The sequence below is a fragment of the Eschrichtius robustus genome, chromosome 20 (genome assembly GCF_028021215.1).
Source record: "Eschrichtius robustus isolate mEscRob2 chromosome 20, mEscRob2.pri, whole genome shotgun sequence".
Lineage (NCBI taxonomy): Eukaryota > Metazoa > Chordata > Mammalia > Artiodactyla > Eschrichtiidae > Eschrichtius > Eschrichtius robustus.
In genome coordinates, this window is record NC_090843.1 from 43,064,848 (window position 1) to 43,091,507 (window position 26,660).

Here is a 26,660-nt window from a genome sequence, read left to right on the forward strand (position 1 = left end):
AGTGGCTTAAAACAGCACACATTTCTTTTTCTTTTTTTTTTTTTTTTTTTAGTCGCTACTTTTATTTTTATTTATTTATTTATTTATTTTTGGCTGTGCTGGGTCTTCGGTTCGTGCGAGGGCTTTCTCTAGTTGCGGCAAGTGGGGGCCACTCTTCATCGCGGTGCGCGGGCCTTTCACTATCGCGGCCCCTCCCGTTGCGTGGCACAGGCTCCAGTCGCGCAGGTTCAGTAGTTGTGGCTCACGGGCCCAGCCGCTCCGTGGCATGTGGGATCTTCCCAGACCAGGGCTCGAACCCGTGTCCCCTGCATTAGCAGGCAGATTCTCAACCACTGCGCCACCAGGGAAGCGCAGCAGCACACATTTCTTATGTTACAGTTTCCATGGGTCAGGAGCCTGGGTGTGGCTTAGCTGGGTCCTTTGCTCACGTTTCCACAAAACTGCAGTCAATGTTGTTGGCTGGGCTGCTTTCTCATCTGGCTCTTGGGGTCTTCTTCTGAGTTCATTTAGGATGTTGGCAGAGTTCAGTTCCTTATAGTTGTAGGACTGATCTAGCCAGGAGCTGCTCTCATCTCCTGCAGGCTACTCAGAGTTCCTTGTTATGTGGCCTTCTCACAGGCCCTCTCACAGCATGGCAGGTTATTTATTCAAGGCCAACAAGATACTGTCTAGCTCCAGTCTCCTAAGATGGATTCATACAACAACATAATAACAGGAGTAACTTCCTCACACCTTTGCCTTATAACATGATCTAATCAAGGGAGTGACTACCCCATCACCCTTGCCATATTCTGTTGGCTAGAAGCAAGTCACAGGTTCTGCTCACACTCAAGGTGAGAGAATTATACAAGACATGACTCTCTGGGAGTCACCTCAGGGTGTGTCTGCCATATTCTGGTTTTCTATAAAATGAATTGATGAACTAAATGATTTCCATAAGTGGCTCTTCCAAACCTAAAACAATACTTCAAATTACTGGACCATAAATTAGGACTTTACGGTTTTCTTTTACATTAGTACTCAGTCTGTCATGCAAAATAAGTGGAAATTATTTATAAATGAGAACCAGAAATATTCTATCTTATGAAAACAAAACAATCTATTTCTGTCTTGTTTTCTCTATTGCTTTATTTGAATTCCTGTTTTAAGGAGTTAAGGTCAGTGTCTGAGTTAGAAAAGTGATTTGAGTGGGACAAAGAGGGCAATGACCTTAATTTTATGATACTAAATTTTTTTCTTAAATTTGAGACAGATTATGGAAGTAAAAATTAAAATACAGTTTAAAATACTAACTTAAGACTCTTGTAGTCTCAACTGCAGAGTTAGGCTTTTAGAGAAGCAGGAAAATGTATGTTAGAGCCAAAAATATGACTTGTTTGGCTGTGACCAGGATTTCCTCTTCCCACCTTGGGGACTAGAAAGTAGAGGTAGGAAAATTTCATTTTGGAGCCAAGTGTGGCTTGTTTAGTTCAAGTCATAATTTATTGCACATACCTCAGGGACCTGAAAATAAAGAAACCCACTGTGAAATGTTGATAATGGGCCACTCTGAAGGACAAGCATTAAGCTGACTTTGCTGGTGAGGATTTTTTTCAGTTCCACCTTTCCCAGATGCTTCTGATCATTCTATAAGGACATACTTAATCGTGTAATAGCTAAAAAGAAAACTTTCTGTGCACTAAAGCAAAGTATTTGAGGGGCAGGAGAGTGAACCAAGGCCTTTATATGATTAGATGTTGGTGGAAAAATATAACTAAAAGAAAAGTTGTTTTCTTTTAATGCAATTAAGTCACAGTATAACAACTCTGCCCTTTTAGTGGATGTCTAAAACAAATCCTTTGGCCAATTAGTATGATATAAAAACTTATAACAGCCTTCAACTTTATAATTCAGGCATCCACATCTCAAGTTGGTGGCATGGGCATAATTTGTGAGATGTTGTAAGGTATGATATTTAGAGTTTAAAATTCCATTTTATTTGTATTCCTTAGCACAGTTTAGTAGTATATAAAAATATTCTCCCTTCATGGGTATTGTGCCTTTTCCTCTGAAGAAAAATGCATAAAACCATGGCATGTGCCTAAAAATTTTTATGCTTTAAAAATGTTCCAGTTGGTATCTTAGATTTCTATAACAGGTTTAATAAAATTTGATGGTAATATTCGATATCAGAAGAGCTCTTACAATTACTAAAATAACTAAAATAGTAAATTTTATGTTTGTGTATTATTTTGCTTTAGTAATATAGTATGTTGAGTCACCAAGATAGATTTCATTTGGAAACTATTTAAAATTCCAATAGTGATCTGATTAGTTATCTCAGTATTGGCATATGATAATCATTATGAATTCCTTTTTTCATTTGGGAAACTTCTTTTAGCTCTGAAGATAATGGACTATTTAAGTGTATTATTTTTTAATCAATTTTGAAAAATTACATTAATGATTGAAAGATACTGGCATCTATTTTAATTTTGTTAAGTTAGTTATTGACTTTATAACAAACACACATAAATTTATAAGCTACCATGCATTCTTGGCGTTTTATAAACCTCAGAAAAGGGCTGTTATCCCTTGCTTGCCCCAGAGGATAACAGCATTAATAAAATTGAGTGCACATTAAACCAGTGCTTTCAAGTGTCAAAGTATTATTAGATGATGGCAGTATTAGAATTCTTGAATCTGACATTTCTTTTTAAGTAGACTGATGTTGTTCCTTCATTATTCTTGTTGTTTTGGCAGCAGTATGACTATTCCTGAGTAGATGAATGAAGGCGGGAATGCAAGGGATTATAGCATATCAAGACCAACTTGATTTCAGAAACAAAAACCTTTCCTAATAATTTTGAGTAGATTCATATTTTCCTTTTGAATCTCTTTTATCATTGTGTTAATGATCTTGAGTGTTTTAGCATTCATTTATTCATTCAGTAACAAACTTTCACTAAGAGCCTGATTTGTACTAAATACAGTTAAGTGCAGAAATAAACAAGATGCTACTTCTAATGATGTCTATAATTTAGTAAAGTACTTGAACGTGTAACAGGATGTTTTGGTTGGATAGGGTCTGGGTGTTCCAATGCTTAGGGAAAGTGAGGTTGAGCAACACCTTTCACCTCCCATCCAGATATCCTTTTACTTTGAGTGATTTGCCTAAAATAGGTGGAAATTCAAATCTCAGAGAAATGAGATTTGTCTACGTTGAGATTCAAACATACAAACATTTGATCAAGTGGAATGGCCTCATCAAAGGCCAGATTATAAAACTATTCAAGTTATTAAGACTATTCAGAATAGTGAAACAACCATTTTTTGAATATCTGGCTAGAGTACCAAGTACTTTATAGACTGGTGACACGGTGATACATTCACAGATTATAGCCCCTTGTCTCATGGAGCTTACACTCTTGTGAGGAATGTTGAACTTAAAGTAATAAAGAAGCAATTGTGTCACTTGTTTTTTCCCAATTATAAAGCCTTAAGGTCAAAGATAATATAAACTGTAGTAGACATCAGTGTTCAGTGTTTACAGCATCAGTCTTCCCTGTTTTTCACTGAGATTAAGGTTTGATACCTTGGGAATGAGTTCAATTTATGCTTTCTACCTTTGGAACAGATACTCCCGGTGTGCCAAGGAATATAGTAAGCTACGTAATAAGTCATAGTGTAATTCCTATCACATCAAAATGACCAGATTTGTTCTTTAAAATTACTTAATAGCAGGGTTTCTCTAGCTTGGCAGTAGTGACATTTTGGGCAGGATAATTTTTTGTTGTGAGTGATGTCCTGTGCATTGTAGGATGTTTAGCTGCATCTCTGGACTTACCTGTAGATGCCAGTAGCAAGTGTTTCTCCCTCACCAGTTGTGACAACCAAAAATGTCTTCAGATAGTGCCAATATCTTCTGGTAGGCAAAATCACTCTCAGTTGAACACCATTGTTTTATATAGTGAAACATACAAGTGTATGTCATGAATTAAAATGAACAATCTACATTTATTTTTTAGTTATTTTTTATCAAGTTGAAAAAAATCCAATAAAACTTTTACTAAGAGCCTGATTTATACTAAAAACATTAGATGGTTTCTTATATTAACAATCTCTTGGCTTCTACCCCTTTCCCAGCCCCTGCTTCTGAGAAGCAGTGACTTTCACTTCTTTTATCTATTTCATCTGGTATTTACATCCATATAATCAATTTTAGACATTAACTGTTTACTTCCTACATGAGATAGGATTTTACCTCACTTACTCCGCCTTGCCCTTCTTACATCCTCCCAATATCGTTAAATCACAATTTTTTATTAAATCCATAGTCAATATTCACATTATCATGACTATGAAAATATTGTTCACTGTAGTCAAATGATTTCCTTCCTTCCTTTAACTTTTTTAGTTTTTCTTTTAAAAATATCTTTAGGGACTTCTCCGGTGGCACAATGGTTAAGATTCTGTGCTCCCAATACAAGGGGCCCGGGTTCGATCCCTGGTCAGGGAACTAGATCCCACGTGCATGCCACAACTAAGAGTTCGCATTGCCACAACTAAGGAGCTGGTGAGCCACAACTAAGGAGCCTACCTGCCACAACTAAGACCCAGCACAACCAAATAAATAAATATTTTAAATATATATATCTTTAAAGAAATCTTTAATAAATCTGCAACACCTCTCAATACAGTTTTTCTATGAGACCTGTCAGATAATAGGTCAGTTCTTTTTCTCCCCCTGAAGACACCCCTTTTGGAGCCTTCTGATCTCCTGCTTCAATCAAGACTTAAGTTGCTCTTTAAACTCACTTAACTGCCAATATCCTGAGATTTCCCTTTGCTGTCATCCTAGGAATTTGATTTGCTTGTCTTCTGTGTTGGGTCCCAAGTTTCCTGGATCTCAGACCTTGTTCCTGTTTCTTGTTTCTTATTTCATCTTTGTGGTACATATCCTCCAGCAGTTGCCCTATGCATCAGTTTCCTCAGCCTTTCTGGACTCCTGCTGGCCTAACTGGCTTATTTCCCATCAGTAGCTCTGTGGGTACTTCGGTTTGAACTTTCTCCTCTCTGCTTAGTCATTTAGTCTGCTTTTCACAGTCATATATTTGGGTTTAAGGTTACAGATGTCTTAGTTTAATTGAAGATAGAGACTATTTCTCTTTCTTATTTATCTTTTAATTTGGGGTCGGTTTTTAAGAGGCAAGGAAAGAAAAAAAAAATTTTTTTTGCCTTCCTGAAACCAGAAGTCTTCATTACTTTCTAAGATAAAGTATGAGACTTTGAAGTGCTATGATCCCACATGCTTTATTCCCACGCTCACACATTCACTTTTGAGAAGCTCTGAATCAAACATTCCTAACAATAATATTGCAAAGGTAGAAAGTAACAAATGCTTTTTAAAAATCAAACATTTACTTATGTTTGAAAGATGTTTGGATATAATAATATAAAAATCTAGATGGCAAAAGTATCAGAATTCATTTGTTGGGCTGTGGAGGTAATAAACATAGTTTTAAGTATGTTTTAGTATGTTTTCAGTGTTTTCCAGTACTCATGTAATCTTTTTTTTTTTAAATAAATTTATTTATTTATTTATTTTTGGCTGTGTTGGGTCTTCGTTGTAGTGCGTGGACTTCTCATTGAGGTGGCTTCTCTTGTTGCAGAGCACAGGCTCTAGGTGCACAGGCTTCAGTAGTTGTGGCTCGCAGGCTCTAGAGCGCAGGCTCAGTAGTTGTGGCGCACGGGCTTAGTCGCTCTGCGGCATGTGGGATCTTCCTGGACCAGGGCTTGAACCTGTGTCCCCTGCATTCGCAGGCAGACTCCCAACCACTGCGCCAGAAGGGAAGTCCTCACGTAATCTTTTACACATTTTCTCTTGCTCATGTTCATTTTTAATGGTACTTAATCATGTGAACTCTGAGTCTGAGCCTCCTCTCACTAGGATTAGCTTCTACTTTCTTTGCCTGCCATTGCCACTAAACTTTTGTGGAGTCCTCCCAGGGCCTCAGTGCTTAGTTTTACATCTTCTCGCATCCACAAGCCTCTTCCGTGAGAGACCTCCTTATCTTCCAGGGTTGTATAGGAGCAGGTGCAGATCTTTATCACTTGCTGAATACAGCACTACTCATTCCGCTTAACAAAACCTCTAAATATTGGCACATTCCTTCAAGAGCCTAGGGTTCCATATACAGTCTCACATTGCTTTCTTATGTAAGACAATATTTCATTTTGTTAGTTATTATTGCTAGAAGGGTTTTATTCATAGTATTTGGCTCTTGTATGTGACTTTAACAAGGGAAGCTCTAGATTGTAAGATATATGTAAGGAATAATATTTAGACTAATAGAGGACAATCATGTACTCATTCTGTAGATCACACCACTAACATGTTTTATATAGTTCTCTTCAAATACAGCTCATAGGTTGCAAAGTGGTCAAAAAATATTTTGAAGAATATTAAAGAGTGCTAATGTTAGTTATAATTTCTCAGAAAATTTAAGATCAATTGCAGAAGTCATTTAGAAAAAGGTATGTTTCAAAACTAAATACTGTTCTCTATGAGTCCTGCCAATGTACATATTTTCATTGATATATGATGAAAAAGTAGCCACTCCGTAAGCTGAAGAAACTTTTAAGTCACCTAAAATAATGTGTCCTTATGTTTAGTAGTATAGGTTGAGCGCCTTCAGAGAGAGTTGATCTAAGTGTCAGAACTCTAAGGTAGTTGGCCTACGTTGTCTGTCAGTCCTATGACTTTTTTCATTTACATGCAACAATATATTACAACAGCATGCCACCCAAACCTATATTGGTTTTTAGAAATGCAGGATAAGTAATGACTCTCCAGCCTGCTTACCTCTAACATATGATGCTTTACAGTTTTGTGTCCATTGTCATTTCTTTCTTGAACCAGCTCTATGAGGTAATGTGGGCAGGAATTATTTTCTTCCATTTACAGAGGAAGAAACTGAGAAAGAAAGCTAAATGGGGTACTGTGACTTACCCAAGTTCAAACAACTAATAAATGTCAAAGCTTTGACTCTAAGCCGTGTGCTTTTTCCATTATATCTCCTTTCCTCAAAAAAAAAAAAATATATATATATACATATATATAGTATTTTGTAGAGATGATAATTTAAGCATTTTCAGGTTTATCTGTATAATATTTTATTATGGATAGCCTAACTAAATTGCAACAAAGCCTATTTTTCTTTAAAAAAATTTTAAAGTTAACCCTTTACAGAATAAGCATATATTGACAGAATAAGCATATATTGTTGTTTCTTGCATGTCTTAAAGTATTAACTGTCTTTCTTTTCTTTTAATAGAAAAATATTAATTTCTGCTTTTTTCCTGGGCTCTTATCTTGACAAATTATTTTCATAATTAAAAAAAAAACCACTAAGATCTAATGCTCCATACTGACAGATGTTTTTGCATTATTATTATCTAAAGCCTTTATTCAGAATTGCTTGAATGTTACTGTGTTACCAATAAACTATTCTGGGCTAGTAGCTAAATTATTATAACCACTTAAGGTTGAATATGTTGAGAGCAAGAGATGCTTGATTTGAGGGGAATATATTTTGTTCTTTTATTTATATTTGAAATTTTTAGGCTGTTTATTTCAACACTGACAATTTATGACACAAAGTATAACAGGTTTCTCTGCAAAAAGTGTCTTATTGAAAGCAACCTTCAAGCCTATGTGAGATAAGTTATATTAGTTACTATGTCTGTTACTATGTCTTGATTCTTATTTCTTGGTAGATTACTGTGGTCACCTCCTAGTGTAGTGTAACAAGGAGAGTAAGTAACAATTGAAAACCATTTCGAGTGTGTGTGTGTGTGTGTGTATTTAAGTCTAAAAGGGAGCCTGGCTTCTTAACTCTTGGCAGAAACCCATTTTTCCCCATTTAAAACAATATATATACTATATTTGGTTAACTTGGTGTTTCAGAAATTTTGAAAATATGCCAGATGAAATAAAACCAGCTATATTCCTTTTATCTAGCTAACTTATTTCATATACAAGCTCTTACGCTGAGTTTAGAACTCTAACCATTGGAATTTATATTGTGATACCCTGATAAAAGTGTTTACACTGTGATGGTATGGAGCAATAAATGTCTAATGCACAGTCTCTGTCTTCCAGATTTGGTTTGCTATAAATGTTTACATTTTAGGTTCTATACCTTGGCTAAAGATAAAACTGTTCTTCTTGAGTGTTTGCTAGACAAATGTGTTTATTTTTCTGAGGCTAAGTTTTCTTAATATTTTTAATTAGTAAGTTTAGCTGATCATTTGTTCTTAGTCTTATTTCCAGGCTTGAACTTTTGTCATAAAGCTTACATACAAGAAAATAAAAGTATATTCTGCCTATATTGATTGCTTTTAGGAAAGCATTTATTACTGAAATCATAATACATATGTATACGAATTGGGACAAATTCCACCGTCTTTCATATGAGGCAGTAGTAAAGAGATGCATTTATAGTTCCAGCTCATATTTATCACACCACTTATTTCTTCAGAAGCTACTTATGAAACTTGTAAGAGGCTACTCTTGTACAGACCTATTTAAAGCCAGCACTGTTGGGTTTGACTAAGTGGAAAAAATAATATTCAAACTTGTGACTTAAATTTTTTGTTGACATATACAGTATGATCCTTTTGGTTATTTTATATATACTACTGCTATCATTAGTATACTACTTATACAGTCTCCAATAAAACTGAGTCATTGAAGGATTTAAGGAACTTACTATTTGATCTCAAGCATTTTGTAATGTTAAAATCAGAATCCAAACCCATATAACTTCTGCTTGAATGCTATATGGGTATTTTAACATAATTCCCTAAGTCCCACTTCAGTCTTGATTATCTATCTTTGCTATTCAGGATCTCATCTCTACTTATATCAGGTTAGCCTGTGATGCAGAGATATTTTCAGCTGTCTAGAAACTACCATATTAAGGGTGTTTTTCATTTTGTGTGAATGTTGAACTCCAGTTATGAAAAAAAGTTTTGTGAATCAGTGTAGCATCTGAACCAATGGGCTACAAACACAAGCTGCTACAGGAGTTAAATAGATTATTTAAATGAGTGAGCTAGTTGAGAGTTGGCATGGGCCTTCACTTTGCAACCTCTGATAAAATAGTTTGCCTTCTCCCTGCTGTTCACATACTCCTCCAAAATTACACATACACTAATTTATTGGGGATGGGGAGCAAGTGGTTTAAACTCCTTCCAGAGTGTACAATTAAATATAGCTTTCTATTTTGGGAAAGCCTTGTAAAATGTATTTGAAAAGTAATATTAACTGGTTTAAAAGATCATCTTTCCAAACCACACTTGAGCTTACTTTATGGTGTTTACTTTCTGTCAAAACTTAGAAAAAACATTCACAGTTAACTTCCATAACATAAAATGTCTGTCTCATTAGGCATTAAAGAAGCATTGGTCAACAGGTATAATGCTATTAGACTGTATAGCTAATGTGAATGTGGACATGACCTCCCAAATAGATCAAAGACTAATCTCTTTGACAGTTACAAGATGGCAGAGCTTGCCATGGGCCTTTTGCTGCTGCACATTGAAACTATTTGTTTGGAAAGCATGCCTGAGGGATGAGAGTCTGTTTATAAGGATGAGCAGGTAAAAGTAAAATGTTGTCTTTTGACATTTCAACTAATCCCTTCTAGCCTTTGGTTTACTTAACATTTAGGCTATTTGCTGGCAGGAGAAACTGGCTTTTTCACATATGCTTTTTGTCATTTTAAATTGGGCATTGATTTTCGTACCTGATAATTCCTAAGTGTACAATGAAATAGATTCTGATGTCATTAAAAAGAGGTGTACTGTCTTTCTACCTTTTCCAAACCCTTAGTTTTGCTTTCCCTAATTAAATGTGTTCACCCAAAGACAATTTTTAAATTTATTTTTAAAAATCTGCTTCTTTATATAATAAAATATATTTCAAAGTTAGCCTTTATATATATTTACTTTCAAAAGTTTTGTTTTTTCTTTACTTTTTACCTCAAATAATTTCCCTAGGTAAAATATTGGCAGTATTTTAAAGGCCATTTGGATTGTAAAAATTATTTGAAAATTTGCAAGAAGTTGAAATAATGTAGTCATACATAAAAGTTCATTCATTTTAATGAAAAATAAAAGACCAAGGAGAGAGAATTTTGTTTATTTAATCTAATATTTGCTATATTACCTCCAAATATTTCATTTATAACTAATATTTCCTAAAGCAACTGTTGTCATAGGCAGAGTGATCATTATAAAGTATTTGTTTCAACATGGTACAGTAAATTTTGAAAATCCTTAAGCTATTATGTCTGACAAAGGATAAATGCAAATTTGGGGGAGGGGAAATAATGTTAATATAGAGAAATGCTTAGTTACATTTTGAGAGATAGGTAGGAAATGTATAGTTGGATAGAATTTTTAAGTATTCTTCTAATCTCTAAATATTTTATATACTTTATTGCTGAATTGTCAGAAATTATTTTTTTAATATTACCTAATATTTCCTATGGTGCCATATTATTCACTATACTACTTTAAAAAGCATATTCTGTGACGCTTAAAGGAAAGTTTACTTTATATTCAAGTTATAAAGTTTTAATTTAGAAATTTTACAGGTTCTTTGAGGGGATATAAAATAAAATGTCTTATATACCAATTTGAAAGCTACTTGTCAGAAGTGTACTTATATATATATATATGTCAGCAGGTTAATAGTATTATAGAGTGTTTTGAAGAGATTTTGTTTTCTCTTATGTAGTTTTACAACTTCTTAAAACTGTAAATTGTTAATTTATCTTGAAAGTCTGAAATTTTTTCAAGAAAATAACTTTATACCTTTGATTAGGCTTATACTACAAAAATATACTATTTAATAAATACTTGCCCAGGAATACCACATAGGGGATCTTTAAAAGCTGACTGACTGAAAAGAACAATTCCTACTGTTTCACATTGGATTAACTAGTTGCTAGGAATTATAGTCAATTTGTGAATTTACAATGCTAGCAGTTTGTTATGTGAATAAATTGTTGTCATTAAATTTGAGAACCATTTTTTATTTTAATTAGATTTTAATACTCATTCCATTTTTAATAAGGAGAAAGCCACAATAGAATTGACTTACCTAAGATCTCACTCAGAGAAGCTGTAGGGTGTCCTGACTCTGGGGTTTTTACTCTTAAGAGAGCAAGGTCTGGAGACAGACTAGATTCAAATCCCAGCTTTACTACTTACATACTGGGTCACCTTCCACATGTCACTTAATTTTTTTAAACTTATTTTTCTGATCTGTAAAATGAGGCAACAGTACCTACTTTTTAAGATTGTTATGAGGATTAAATGAGATAATAACACCTATTAAGCACTGCACTGTGCATGGAATGTTATAGCAGCTAGACAGATATTGTTATCATTTATTATTAAGATCTTTGGTTCCCCACTTTTACAATTTTGACTTTCTGATTAGCTAACTCATTATCAATTTCTATTCTTGGTTTAGAAATTATTTCTTTAACATGGCTTGAGCCAAGTTTATCTTCTTCCTTAAACATACTTTTCTTTCTGTCTTCTCTTGGTGGGTTACTGGATTCCTTCTCTCAGTGGCTGGAAACTTTGGAGTCATTTTTGACTTTTCCCCCTTTAATAAACCCAGATCTACTTTGTCACTTAAGTTCTGTAACTCCACAATGTGTTATGAACTGGGTCTCTTTTCCATTCCCTTTGGCTTTCCAGGTAAGGCCCTCATTACTCTTGTATCAAATTCATAGCATGTCTTTGTTTCTCAACTCCTCTTACTTTTATACACTGTAATCAAAGTTAATATTTTAACACTTATATTTACTTGATGGCCATTTGTACTCATTCATTTCTGTTCTTGTAATCTCTTGCTGGGCAGAAAATATTTTCAACTTGTCTTTGTATTCCTAGTGCGTATCACAGATACCTTACACACAGCCAAAACTATAAATATTGAATGGAATTAGTATTTTTTTTAAGTTACCAAAAATTTCTTCTTTTCATTATATCAATTTTTATACTTTAAATGCATATTTTTAATGTTTCTATAGCATTCTTTTTTATTTAGTTTCTTTTTTTAAGCTTTATTGAGGCATAATTGACTCTATAGCATTCTTGAGAGCAGCTTAAAACATAACTCCCTTTTTTCATTCAGTTAGTGTATGAAAAATGTGAAATCATAATACATAATTTTCTTTCACTCAAAACTTGCATTTTCTAACACAACATTGTAAATTAACTATACTTCAGTAAAAAAAAAAAACAACTCATTTTTTACAGGAGAGCTTTTTACAGGAAAAAGCTCATTAACTTATATATTTGAATAGGTCAATCTGATTTGTGTATACCATACATTCTGACCTTGTATAAAAGTAGTTCACTTTTGAGATGATGTAATTTTAAAGATTTTTATGAAGACCAGATGAAGGCTGGGTATGTGGTACCCTTTGGTGTGACATTTCTTTTAATAGGAATGTAGTTTTATGCCCTGTAATTAATTATGAGTCTTTTTTTTTTTTTTAATTATGAGTCTTTTTGAAAGGGATATGATTATAATATCAAACTCAAGGACTAGATAGCAGAATTTATTATGATTTCTGTTCCAGAAAAGAAGCAGAAGTTTAATTTAACACAGTCTCTGTGTGTTATTACCTAGATAGAAAATGAACGTAGATTCGGTCACTTGGAAAAGTGAGAAATTCTTGATGTCCTTTAACAGTGGAGCATTTGAGTCAATAAATATTGTATCAAATGCATTAGCACTGTTTCAACTCTGATATTTAAATTTGTCTAGACCATCACTGACTGCTATTTATTTATTTATTTATTTAATTTTTGGCTGTGTTGGGTCTTCATTGCTGTGCATGGGCTTTCTCTAGTTGCGGCGAGCGGGGGCTACTCTTCGTTGCAGTGCGTGGGCTTCTCATTGCAGTGGCTTCTCTTGTTGCAGAGCACGGGCTCTAAGCACGCGGGCTTCAGTAGTTGTCGCTCATGGGCTCTAGGGCGCAGGCTCAGTAGTTGTGGCGCATGGGCTTAGTCGCTCTGAGGCATGTGGGATCTTCCCGGACCAGGGCTTGAACATGTGTCCCCTGCATTGGCAGGCGGATTCTTAACCACTGTGCCACCAGGGAAGTCCCTCTGACTGCTTTTTTATGCTTTGATTCTTTTACACCAACCAGTGTCTTTGGTGTGTATGAAGTTATTTTGCTCCAGTTGATGTGTTTCATTATTTCTATTGATCTGTCTTAAGATTTACTGACTAATTCTTCTGCTTTCTCCAATATGCTGTTAAACCCATCCAATGAATTTTTTTTAAGTTATTGTGTTTTTCAGTTGTAGAATTTCTATTTGGGTCTTTTTTGTATTTCCATTTCTCTGCTGAGATTCTCCAAAGTTCAGTCGTTAAACCATATGTTTTTAAGTTATTTAAATATATTTATAACAGCTACTTTAAAGTCTTTGTCTGCTAATTCCAATAGCTGAGCCCTTTCTAGATTGGTTTCTATTGACTGCCTGTTTTTCCTTGATTATGGATCGTCTTTCTAGTAATTTCTATTGTATAGAAATTATACAATACAATTTCTATTGTATAGAAACAAAAATATACTCTTGTTTTTGTAGGCAGTTCAATTAGTAGGTAATCATCTTGAACTTATATGGACACGATTTGACAATATATTAGGGGAGATCTGGGAAAAGCTCAAAGTACAGTCTTTAAACTCTGTTTCCCCTGTGGTTCTTGTTAGAGTTTGGTTTAAGTCTTTTGGGGGGCTAGTTTAAAATTGGTATTGCTCTATATTGTGGTCCTTATTCCTAACATGACACCTGGCCATTTGTATTGTGTGTTTGTGTTTTACTTGATTTTTTATTTAAAATCTATATCTTGGCTAAATTTCTATGTCAAAACATATAGATCTATTTCTTTCTATATAATAGCCCAATATTTATCTCGGAATAATTGTAGTATATTTCATTGATCCACTTGATGTACATTTAGGTTGTTTCTTAATTTTCTTCAATACAAAGATGCAATGAATATTCTCGTACATATTATCTATCTGTACTTATTGGAAAATATAAATACATTTGGTAAATATTTGTCAGTATTCTACAGACAAAAACAATGGAAATGTTAAATTCGCATTTCTTGGTTTACTAGTAAAGTTGAGCATCTTTTCATGTGGGTTACCAGCCATTTATCATTCATCTTTGATGACTTGCTTTCTCACAGATTATTTACTTTTAGTAGTTAGATTTTGTCATTGATTGTGTATGAGTTCATTGTGTATTAGTTAACAGAACTTTTTCTCCAGGTTTTCATTTGGCTTTCAATGTTATTTATGGTATTTTGAGGCCATGAAAGGTTTTTACTAGGGAAATAAGAGGTCCATCTTTCCAAAACCAGGATCAAGGCCAGCAGAAAGTTTGCCACAACACTGTATGGACCTCTTTTTTCCCCCCGCCCCAATTTCTTTGAGATATAACTGACAAATAAAAATTCCATATATTTAAGGTGTAAAATGTGGTGACTTAATATATATTGTAAAATTACTGTGATCAGGTTAATTAACAGAACCATCACCTCACATAGTTACCATTTTTTCAGCGTATGATGAGAACACTTAAGGTCTTAGCATATTTCAAGTATACAATACATTACTATTGAGTATAGTCACCATGCTATACGTTCAAATCCCAGAACTTACTCATCTTATAACCAAAAGTCACTGATAATTTATACTCTTTAACCAGTATCTCCCCATTTCCTCCACCCCTCACCTACTGCCAACCACTGTTGTACTCTTGGGTTCAATGTGTTTAACAGTTTTAGATGCCACGTATAAGTGAGGTCATGGCTGTGTTTCTCTGTCTGGCTTATTTCACTTAGTATAATATACTCCAGGTTCATCCATGTGGTTGCAAATGGCAGGATTTCCTTTTTATGCCTGAATAATATTCCATTATATATACACATGCGTGTGTGTGTGTGTGTATGTATATATATATTTTACATTTTCTTTACCCATTCATTCATTCATCAATAATACAGGTTGTTTTCATATATTGCCAATGTGAAGAATGTTGCAATGAACATAAAACTACACACATCTCTTCAAGACAGTGATTTTATTTCTTTTAGATATATACCCAGCAGTGGGATTGCTGGATTATATGGTAGTTCTATTTTTAATTCTTTGGGGAACGTCCATACCATTTTCCATAATGGCTATACCAATTTACGTTCCCACCAACAGTGTATAAGTATTCCTTTTACTCCATACCCTTGCGGACACTTGTCATTTCTTGTCTTTTTGATAATGGCCATCCTAACAAGTATTAGGTGATATCTCATTGTTGTTTTAAGTTGCATTTCCCTGATGATTAGTGATGTTAAACACCTTTTCATATACCCATTGGCCATTTGTATGGCTTCTTTGAAAAAATGTCTATTCAGGACTTCTCATTTTTTTTTTTTTAGTTGTTTTGTTTGCTTTTTTATACTGCAGGTTCTTATTAGGCATCAATTTTATACACATCAGTGTATACATGTCAATCCCAATCGCCCAATTCAGCACACCACCATCCCCACCCCACTGCAGTTTTCCCCCCTTGGTGTCCATATGTCCATTCTCTACATCTGTGTCTCAACTTCTGCCCTGCAAACCGGCTCATCTGTACCATTTTTCTAGGTTCCACATACATGCATTAATATACGATATTTGTTTTTCTCTTTCTGACTTACTTCACTCTGTATGACAGTCTCTGGATCCATCCACTTCTCAACAAATGACTCAATTTCGTTCCTTTTTATGGCTGAGTAATATTCCATTGTATATATGTACCACATCTTCTTTATCCATTCGTCTGTTGATGGGCATTTAGGTTGCTTCCATGACCTGGCTATTGTAAGTAGTGCTGCAATGAACATTCGGGTGCATGTGTCTTTTTGAATTACGGTTTTCTCTGGGTATATGCCCAGTAGTGGGAGTGCTGGGTCATATGGTAATTCTATTTTTAGTTTTTTAAGGAACCTCCATATTGTTCTCCATAGTGGCTGTATCAATTTACATTCCCACCAACAGTGCAAGAGGGTTCCCTTTTCTCCACACCCTCTCCAGCATTTGTTGTTTGTAGATTTTCTGATGATGCCCATTCTAACAGGAGTGAGGTGATACCTCATTGTAGTTTTGATTTGCATTTCTCTAATGATTAGTGATGTTGAGCATCTTTTCATGTGCTTCGTGGCCGTCTGTATGTCTTCTTTGGAGAAATGTCTATTTAGGTCTTCTGCCCATTTTTGGATTGGGGTGTTTGTTTCTTTAATATTGAGCTGAATGAGCTGTTTATATATTTTGGAGATTAATCCTTTGTCCGTTGATTCATTTGCAAATATTTTCTCCCATTCTGAGGATTGTCTTTTCGTCTTGTTTATGGTTTCCTTTGCTGTGCAAAAGCTTTGAAGTTTCATTAGGTCCCATTTGTTTATTTTTGTTTTTATTTCCATTACTCTAGGAGGTGGATCAAAAAAGATCTTGCTGTGATTTATGTCAAAGAGTGTTCTTCCTATGTTTTCCTCTAAGAGTTTTATAGAGTCCAGTCTTATATTTAGGTCTTTAATCCATTTTGAGCTTATTTTTGTGTATGGTGTTAGGGAGTCTTCTAATTTCATTCTTTTACATGTAGCAGTCCAGTTTTCCCAGCACCACTTATTGAAGAGACTGTCTTTTCTCCATTGTATATCTTTGCCTCCTTTGTCATAGATTAGTTGACCATAGGTGTGTGGGTTAATCTCTGGGCTTTCTATCTTGTTCCATTGATCTATGTTTCTGTTTTTGTGCCAGTACCATATTGTCTTGATTACTGTAGCTTTGTAGTATACTCTGAAGTCAGGGAGTCTGATTCCTCCAGCTCCGTTTTTTTCCCTCAAGACTGCTTTTGCTATTCGGGGTCTTTTGTGTCTCCATACAAATTTTAAGATGATTTGTTCTAGCTCCGTAAAAAATGCCATTGGCAATTTGATAGGGATTGCATTGCATCTGTAGATTGCTTTGGGTAGTATACTCATTTTCACAATGTTGATTCTTCCAATCCAAGAACATGGTATATCTCTCCATCTGTTGGTATGATCTTTAATTTCTTTCATCAGTGTCTTATAGTTTTCTGCATACAGGTCTTTTGTCTCCCTAGGTAGGTTTATTCCTAGGTATTTTATTCTTTTTGTTGCAATGGTAAATGGGAGTGTTTCCTTAATTTCTCTTTCAGATTTTTCATCATTAGTGTATAGGAATACAAGAGATTTCTGTGCATTCATTTTGTATCCTGCAACTTTACCATATTCATTAATTAGCTCTAGCAGTTTTCTGGTGGCAGTTTTAGGATTCTCTATGTATAGTATCATATCATCCGCAAACAGTGACAGTTTTACTTCTTCTTTTCCAATTTGTATTCCTTTTATTTCTTTTTCTTCTCTGATTGCCGTGGCTAGGACTTCCAGAACTATGTTGAATAATAGTGGTGAGAGTGGACATCCTTGTCTCGTTCCTGATCTTAGAGGAAATGCTTTCAGTTTTTCACCATTGAGAATGATGTTTGCTGTGGGTTTGTCATATATGGCCTTTATTATGTTGAGGTAGGTTCCCTCTATGCCCACTTTCTGGAGAGTTTTTATCATAAATGGGTGTTGAATTTTGTCAAAAGCTTTTTCTGCATCTATTGAGATGATCATATGGTTTTTATTCTTCAATTTGTTAATATGGTGTATCACATTGATTGATTTGCGTATATTGAAGAATCCTTGCATCCCTGGGATAAATCCCACTTGATCGTGGTGTATGATCCTTTTAATGTGTTGTTGGATTCTGTTTGCTAGTATTTTGTTGAGGATTTTTGCATCTATATTCATCAGTGATATTGGTCTGTAATTTTCTTTTTTTGTAGTGTCTTTGTCTGGTTTTGGTATCACGGTGATGGTGGCCTCATAGAATGAGTTTGGGAGTGTTCCTTCCTCTGCAATTTTTTGGAAGAGTTTGAGAAGGATAGGTGTTAGCTCTTCTCTAAATGTTTGATAGAATTCACTTGTGAAGCCATCTGGTCCTGGACTTTTGTTTGTTGGAAGATTTTTAATCACAGTTTCAATTTCATTACTTGTGATTGGTCTGTTCATATTTTCTGTTTCTTCCTGGTTCAGTCTTGGAAGGTTATACCTTTCTAAAAATTTGTCCATTTCTTCCAGGTTGTCCATTTTATTGGCATAAAGTTGCTTGTAATAGTCTCTTAGGATGCTTTGTATTTCTGCGGTGTCTGTTGTAACTTCTCCTTTTTCATTTCTGTTTTATTGATTTGAGTCCTCTCCCTCTTTTTCTTGATGAGTCTGGCTAATGGCTTATCAATTTTGTTTATCTTCTCAAAGAACCAACTTTTAGTTTTATTGATCTTTGCTATTGTTTTCTTTGTTTCTATTTCATTTATTTCTGCTCTGATCTTTATGATTTCTTTCCTTCTGCTAACTTTGGGTTTTGTTTGTTCTTCTTTCTCTAGTTTCTTTAGGTGTAAGGTTAGATTGTTTACTTGAGATTTTTCTTGTTTCTTTAGGTAGGCTTGTATAGCTATAAACTTCCCTCTTAGAACTGCTTTCGCTGCATCCCATAGGTTTTGGGTCGTCGTGTTTTCATTGTCATTTGTCTCTAGGTATTTTTTTATTTCCTCTTTGATTTCTTCAGTGATCTCTTGGTTATTTAGTAACGTATTGTTTAGCCTCCATGTGTTTGTCTTTTTTACGTTTTTTTCCCTGTAATTCATTTCTAATCTCATAGCGTTGTGGTCAGAAAAGATGCTTGATATGATTTCAATTTTCTTAAATTTACTGAGGCTTGATTTGTGACCCAAGATGTGATCTATCCTGGAGAATGTTCCGTGCGCACTTGAGAAGAACGTGTAATCTGCTGTCTTTGGATGGAATGTCCTATATATATCAATTAAATCTATCTGGTCTGTTGTGTCATTTAAAGCTTCTGTTTCCTTATTTATTTTCATTTTGGATGATCTGTCCATTGGTGTAAGTGAGGTGTTAAAGTCCCCCACTATGATTGTGTTACTGTCAATTTCCTCTTTTATAGCTGTTAGCAGTTGCCTTATGTATTGAGGTGCTCCTATGTTGGGTGCATATATATTTATAATTGTTATATCTTCTTCTTGGATTGATCCCTGGATCATTATGTAGTGTCCTTCCTTGTCTCTTGTAACATTCTTTATTTTAAAGTCTATTTTATCTGATATAAGTATAGCTACTCCAGCTTTCTTTTGATTTCCATTTGCATGGAATATCTTTTTCCATCCCCTCACTTTCAGTCTGTATGTGTCCCTAGGTCTAAAGTGGGTCTCTTGTAGACAGCATATATATGGGTCTTGTTTTTATATCCATTCAGCCAGTCTATGTCTTTTGGTTGGGGCATTTAATCCATTCACGTTTAAGGTAATTATCGATATGTATGTTCCTATGACCATTTTCTTAATTGTTTTGGGTTTGTTTTTGTAGGTCCTTTTCTTCTCTTGTGTTTCCCACTTAGAGAAGTTCCTTTAGCATTTGTTGTAGAGCTGGTTTGGTGGTGCTGAATTCTCGTAGCTTTTGCTTGTCTGTAAAGCTTTTGATTTCTCCATCAAATCTAAATGAGATCCTTGCCGGGTAGAGTAATCTTGGTTGTAGGTTCTTCCCTTTGATCACTTTAAGTATATCATGCCACTCCCTTCTGGCTTGTAGAGTTTCTGCTGAGAAATCAGCTGTTAACCTTATGGGAGTTCCCTTGTATGTTATTTGTCGTTTTTCCCTTGCTGCTTTCAATAATTTTTCTTTGTCTTTAATTTTTGCCACTTTGATGACTATGTGTCTCGGCGTGTTTCTCCTTGGGTTTATTCTGTATGGGACTCTCTGCGCTTCCTGGACTTGGGTGGCTATTTCCTTTCCCATGTTAGGGAAGTTTTCGACTATAATCTCTTCAAATATTTTCTCTGGTCCTTTCTCTCTCTCTTCACCTTCTGGGACCCCCATAATCCAATGTTGGTGTGTTTAATGTTGTCCCAGAGGTCTCTTAGGCTGTCTTCATTTCTTTTCATTCTTTATTCTTTAATCTGTTCTGCAGCAGTGAATTCCACCATTCTGTCTTCCAGGTCACTTATCCGTTCTTCTGCCTCAGTTATTCTGCTATTGATTCCTTCTAGTGTAGTTTTCATTTCAGTTATTGTATTGGTCATCTCTGTTTGTTGTTCTTTAATTCTTCTAGGTCTTTGTTAATCATTTCTTGCATCTTCTCAATCTTTGCCTCCATTCTTATTCCGAGGTCCTGGATCATCTTCACTATCATTATTCTGAATTCTTTTTCTGGAAGGTTGCCTATCTCCACTTCATTTAGTTGTTTTTCTGGGGTTTTTTCTTGTTCCTTCATCTGGTACATAGCCCTCTGCCTTTTCATCTTCTCTATCTTTCTGTAACTGTGGTTTTTGGTCCACAGGCTGCAGGATTGTAGTTTTTCTTGCTTCTCTCTGCTCATTTTTTAATCAGGTTTTCTTTTGTTTTTTCCTTTTTTTTTTTTTTTGTGGGGCGGGGTGTTGGTTTTGCATGAGTTCCTTATATATTTTGGATATAAATCTCTTATCACGTTATGGTTCTCCTGTTCCATAGGTTGTCTTTTCATTTTGTTGATTGTTTCTTTTTCTGTGCAGAAGTGTTTTAGTTTAATGTAATCCCACTTGTTTGTTTTTGCTTTTGTTGCCTGTGCTTTTGGTGTCATATCCAAAAAAATCATTGCTGAGACCAAGGAACTTTTTCCTGTTTTCTTCTAGGAGTGTTATGGTCTCAGAGCATACATTTAAATCTTTAATTCATTTAGAGTTGATTTTTATATATGGTATAAGATAAGAATCCAGTTTCATTCTTTGGCATGCAGATATCCAGTTTTCCCACCACCATTCCTAAAGAGACTATCTTTCCCCATTGTCTGTTCTTGGTGCCCTTGTCGAAGGTAAGTTAACCATATATGCATGGGTTTATTTCTGAATTCTCTCTTCTGTTCCATTGGCCTGAGTGTCTGATTTTATGCCAGTACCGTACTGTTTTGATTACTAAAGTTTTATAATATAGTTTGAAACCAGGAAATGTGTTGCCTCCAGCTTTGTTCTTCCTTCTTAACATTGCTCTGGCTATTCAGGATCTTTTGTGGTTCCATACAAATTTTAGAATTCTTTTTTCTATTTCTGTAAAAAATGTCACTTGGATTTTGATAGAGGTTTTACTAGATCTGTAGGTCACTTTGGGTAATAAGGACATTTTAACAATACTAATTATTCCAATCCATAAACAGGATCTTTCCTGTTTTATTTGTGTTTCTTCAATTTCTTTCATCAGTGTTTCTTAGTTTTTAGTGTAAAGATTTTTCACCTCCTTGGTTAAATTTATTCTAAAGTATTTTATTCTTTTTGATGCTATCGTAAATGGGATTGTTTTCCTAATTTCTTGGATAGTTTGTTGTTAGTGTGTAGGAACACAACTGATTTTTGTATCCTGCAACGTTACTGAATTCATTTATTAGTTCTAAGAGTTTTTTGGTGGCTCTTTAGGCTTTTCTACATATAAGATCATGTATCTGCAAACAAACAATTTTAGTTCTTCTTCTCTGTTTTGGATGCCTTTTATTACTTTTTCTTGCCTAATTGCTCTGGCTAAGACTTTTAATACCTTGTTGAATAGAAGTGGTAAGAGTGGGCATCTCTGTCTCATTCCTGACCTTAGAGGAAAAGCTTTTAGCTCTTCACTATTAAGTGTGATGTTTCTGTGGGCTTGTCTATATGGCCTTTAGTATATGGAGGTGTGTTTCCTCTATGCCTAATTTTTGAGAATTTTTATCATGAAAGGATGTTGAATTTTGTCAAGTGCTTTTTCTGCATCTATTGAGATAATATGATTTTTATCCTTCATTTTGTTATAGTGGTGTATCACATTTATTGATTTATGTATGTTGAACCAATGTGTATTTCAGGGATAAATCCCACTTGATCATGGTGTATGATCCTTTTACTGTGCTGTTGAATTCAGTTTTGTTGTTGTTGTTACTGAGGATTTTTGCCACTATGTTTATCAGGATATTGGCCTGTAATTTTCTCTTTTTAAAGTCCCTACATGGCTTTGTTATGATAATAATGCTGACCTCTTAAAACGAGTTTGGAAGTGTTCCCTCCTCTTCAGTATTTCAGAAGCATTTGAGAAGAACTGGTGTGAATTCTTCCTTAAATGCTTAGTAGAATTTCAGTCTCACCAATGAAATTATCTGGTCCGGAGTTTTTCTTTGTTTGGGAGGTTTTTGATTACTGCTTTAATGTCATTACTTGTTATAGGTCTGTTCAGATATTTTATATCTTTATGATTATTCTTGGTAGGTTGATTGTTTCTAGGAATTTATCCATTTCTTCTAAGTTATCCATTTTTTTCACATATAATTGTTCATAGTCGTCTCTTAGGATTCATTGTATTTCTGTAGTATCAGCTGTAATCTATGCTTTCATTTGTAATTTTATTTGAGTCCTTTTTTTGCTTAATTAATTAGCAAAAGTTTATCAGTTTTATTTATCTTTAAAAAAACAACTCTTAGTTTCATTGATTTTTTTTTTTTTGTCATTTTTTCTGGTCTGTTTCATATATTTTTGCTCTCATCTTAGTAGTTTCCTTCCTTCTGCTGCTTGTTCTTTTTTCTAGTTTCTTAAGATGTAAAGTTATGTTGTTTATCTGAAATCTTTGTTTTTTCTTAATGTAGGCATTTTTTGCTATAAACTTCTCTCTTAGAACTGCTTTTGTTACATCCCATAGTTTTGGTTTGTTGTGTTTCCATTTTCATTTGTATTGAGATACTTTTTTAAAAATATTTATTTATTTTATTTTTGGCTGCGTCGGGTCTTAGTTGTGGCACGTGGGATCTTCCTTGCGGCATGTGGGATCTTTCATTGCAGCATGCGTTCTCTTCATTGCGGCACTCGTGCTTCTCTCTCTAGTTGCAGTGCGTGGGCTCCAGAGCACATGGGCTCTGTAGTTGCAGCATGGGCTCTCTAGTTGCGGGCGCATACTCAGTAGTTGCGGCACGCGGGCTTAGTTGCCCTGTGGCATGTGGGATCTTAGTTCCCCAACCAGGTATCGAACCCGTGTCACCTGCATTGGAAGGCGAATTCTCAACCACTGGACCACCAGGGATGTCCCTCAAGATACTATTTGATTTCTCTCTTGATTTCTTCTTTGACCCATTGGTTGTTCGGGTGCATGTTCTTTAATTTCCATGTATTTGTGAATATTTCAATTTTCCTCATGTTATTAATTTCTAATTTCTTACCATTGTGGTTGGAAAAGATACTTGATGTAATTTCAGTCTTAAATTTCTTAAGACTTATTTTGTGGCCCAACATATAATCTATCTTGGAGAATGTTCTATGTGCACTTGAGAAGAGAAGAATGTGTATTCTATGCTGTAGATTTAAACCAAATCATAACAATAATTAACATTAAATGTAAATGGTCTAAACATCCCAATTAAAAAACAGAGATTATCAGCCTGGATAAACATAAAATAATGAACTATTGATGTATGTTTCAACATGAATGAATTCCAAAATCATTATGCTAAATGAAAAAAGACAGACACAAATGATTACATACTGTATAATAACATTTACATAGAATTCTAAAAAAGGCAAAACAGAAAGTAGACCATTGGTTGACCGGGTCAGCAATAAAGGAAATTGAAGGAGGGATAGGAAGGAGATTTTAGGTAGTGAAAATATTCTAAATTATGATTGTGGTGGTGGTTACATGACTATACATTTATTAAAATTTATCTACATGTACATTGAAAGTTTATGATTTTTGTCATATATAAATTATTTCTCAATAAAACTGATTGACATCACACAGCTAATTAATTAAGTTCATGTAGGCATTTAGGAAATGTAAAGATGAATAGAAATGTTTTAAATGAACTGAAAAAAGTTTAGTACTGAAAAACAAATCTTTCTACCCTAATTAAATGATACTCAAAATGTTAGAAGTTAATGAGTTTTTAAATGAGCTTTAATTATCTACTATATATTTTTTTAATTTTTTAAAATTATTAGGTTGAACTAAAGCGACAATATAATGACCAGCATTCAAAATTAAGAGGTCTTTTACCAGGTCGTCAATGGTACGAAATTCAAGCATACAGGGCCTTAAACCAGGCCCTAGGTAGGTAAGTGGAGTGAAATTTAATGTAATATTACTGTAATATTATCTCTGACCAGGACTATATGTAGAGCTAGTCTTGCTACTTTATTCCTTATAATAAATTTGATGGAATTTTATTTCACTAGAACCCTGGGAACTGGTATATTTTCAGTGATAGATGTCAGAAGTGAAAGTTGAAAGAGTCAATGGAATAAATGAAACCCAAAATAAAAGTCGATATTTGCTAAAGTTTAAAGATTTATGATTGGTCAGTGAGTGTACGACAGAGTGCTCAGTAAATGTTTATAGAAGCTCACCACCAAACAATAAAATTTTATCTTGTGAACATCAGAACCTAAATGATGATTTTATGGGTAAAAAGCAAACCATTTAAGAAGAGTTAAAACAAACTGTGTTCATGCTACTAAAGAATTCACACCAACTAACAGTAATATTTAATTATAATACTCTTTTTTCTAAAGATTCTGGTCCATTAAGATTTGTGCTTTGTGGAACTAGTTTTTAAATCACCATTTTATACCATAAGTTCACAGGACATCAACACTTTAAATTTATAAACACTATAATTATTAGATTATTTATAATCTAATTTAACATTTTATGTTCTCTATTTGTGAAATTATAATTAGTTTAACCATATAGTAGTTTTTTCCTGTGAAGCTGTACAAATAAAATTCAGATAATTCAAATAGAAGAACACAGGTTAAGAGTAAAATCATGAAAATATGGCCATTTGACAGATTTTCAGTTCAGCCAGAAGACCCACAGCTAACCATTATCTGCCCTAACCAATCTAGAAGTTGGACTTTTCTCAAGTGTCTTGTTTACTCACATTAGCTCATTTAAACATAAGCAGACCAGCTTGCATTTGAGTTCAGATTTACATATGCTGATGACATGACTGCAACAGCTGGATTTAAGTCCTAGAACACATCACCCACTCCCCTCCCCATCATTTCAGAATGATATTCTGCAGTTGTTTCTCTTCAAACTGAATGATTCAGTTCTCTGTTTAACCTACTGCCCTTCTCTGCCTAGAAATCCCACTGGTACTTGGCATCAGGTTTCACTGGAAATTGTTCTTGAAGCATTTCATCTACTTACTTTGTCTCTCCCTGTTGATTGACCTGTTTGTTTTATTTTAATATTCAGCAAATAGTTTCTAGGGGAGCCTGAATATTTGTTTTAAAATTCTTGCCTTTTAGTTCATTAGGCTTAATTTCAGGAAAATAAATATTTTTACCTCAGTTGATTATTTTTTCTCTTAATGCCTTGAATTTTAAGAAACCATTTGAAGCAAAAGTACATTTGTATCCTATTTTGTTATTTATAAACCTTTTCTACATATATTAAACAGGTTGTGAAAGACGAAATTTCTTGTCTAATGTCACATAGCTACTAAATGCACCTTCATGTCTTGACACCACCTACATTTAAAACCTTAAGACTTGCTTTTTCATCCTTATGCCTACCTGTATCCAGTAAAATTCTCACTATTAAATATAAACATCTCACTATTAAACTGTTAAATGTACCATATCCTTTCATTATTCTTTGCCTTGGCATACAAGTTACCATACAATTCATTTGGCAAGTTTACCAATCAAAACCTAGTTGAAAAGGTCATGTCCTTTATGAAGACTTTTTTTATTTCTCCAACTAGAGTTATTTACTCCTTAGGAAACCCATAGCACTTTATACTTATCTCTATTATAGCATATATCTCATTGTATTGGAGTAGCCTGTTTATCTGTCTCCTTCCCTAAACATGTATTAGACATTTTTACATTCTCAGCAACCAACTGTGCCTCATCTTGGGACATAGATGCACAATAAGTACTTGTTGAATTAGTGAAAAATGCCAGGTTCAGTGCTTTTCCAGCTATAGCATATTGGCCAGAGAGCTTCTAGAGCTTCAAAACATACTTTTCAAGAATTTCAGATAAAGCATGTGTTTATAATATTGATGTAGAATACTATAGTTTCAGTGTTTTATTAATTAAAAAGTGGATAGCCCAACTGTCATTGTACTGATTTTCAGGGAAACAGTATCAACAAGTAGCAACTTATTCCAAAGAAATATCCACTAAAAAAAATCAAGTGAATGTTTTACATCACTTGATAAAACTCATAATGTGTATTGATTGACATAAAAGGTGCTTATACTAATGCACTGTTCTTATAAGGGATATGTCTAGAAGGACTAAAGTAAGCAGAAACAAATTGAGTTTAAAAAAATGTTATCTTTTTTTAAGCCCACATGGGACTATTAGAGTATTTGAAGTAATGTAAGTCCATAAAATGTAATAGCAGCTTTCAGGAATGTACCAGGTGGTTTTGTGACCAGGTTACAACTGCACTA

The 26,660-nt window shown here is 34.3% G+C and overlaps 1 protein-coding gene across 5 annotated transcripts in view; it reads left to right on the plus strand.

Annotated features, from left to right (window-relative positions):
* The window catches only part of BRIP1 (BRCA1 interacting DNA helicase 1), a 204,673-nt gene that overhangs the window by 146,520 nt on the left and 31,493 nt on the right, over positions 1–26,660 (plus strand). For all 5 annotated transcript variants that reach the window (XR_011071764.1, XM_068529684.1, XM_068529682.1 and 2 more), the window contains one exon: positions 24,190–24,302. Coding sequence is in view for 4 of the 5 variants with exons in the window: in XM_068529684.1 (XP_068385785.1) it covers positions 24,190–24,302 (113 nt within the window). In the remaining variant the exon portion in view is untranslated. The remainder of the gene's footprint in view (positions 1–24,189; positions 24,303–26,660) is intronic.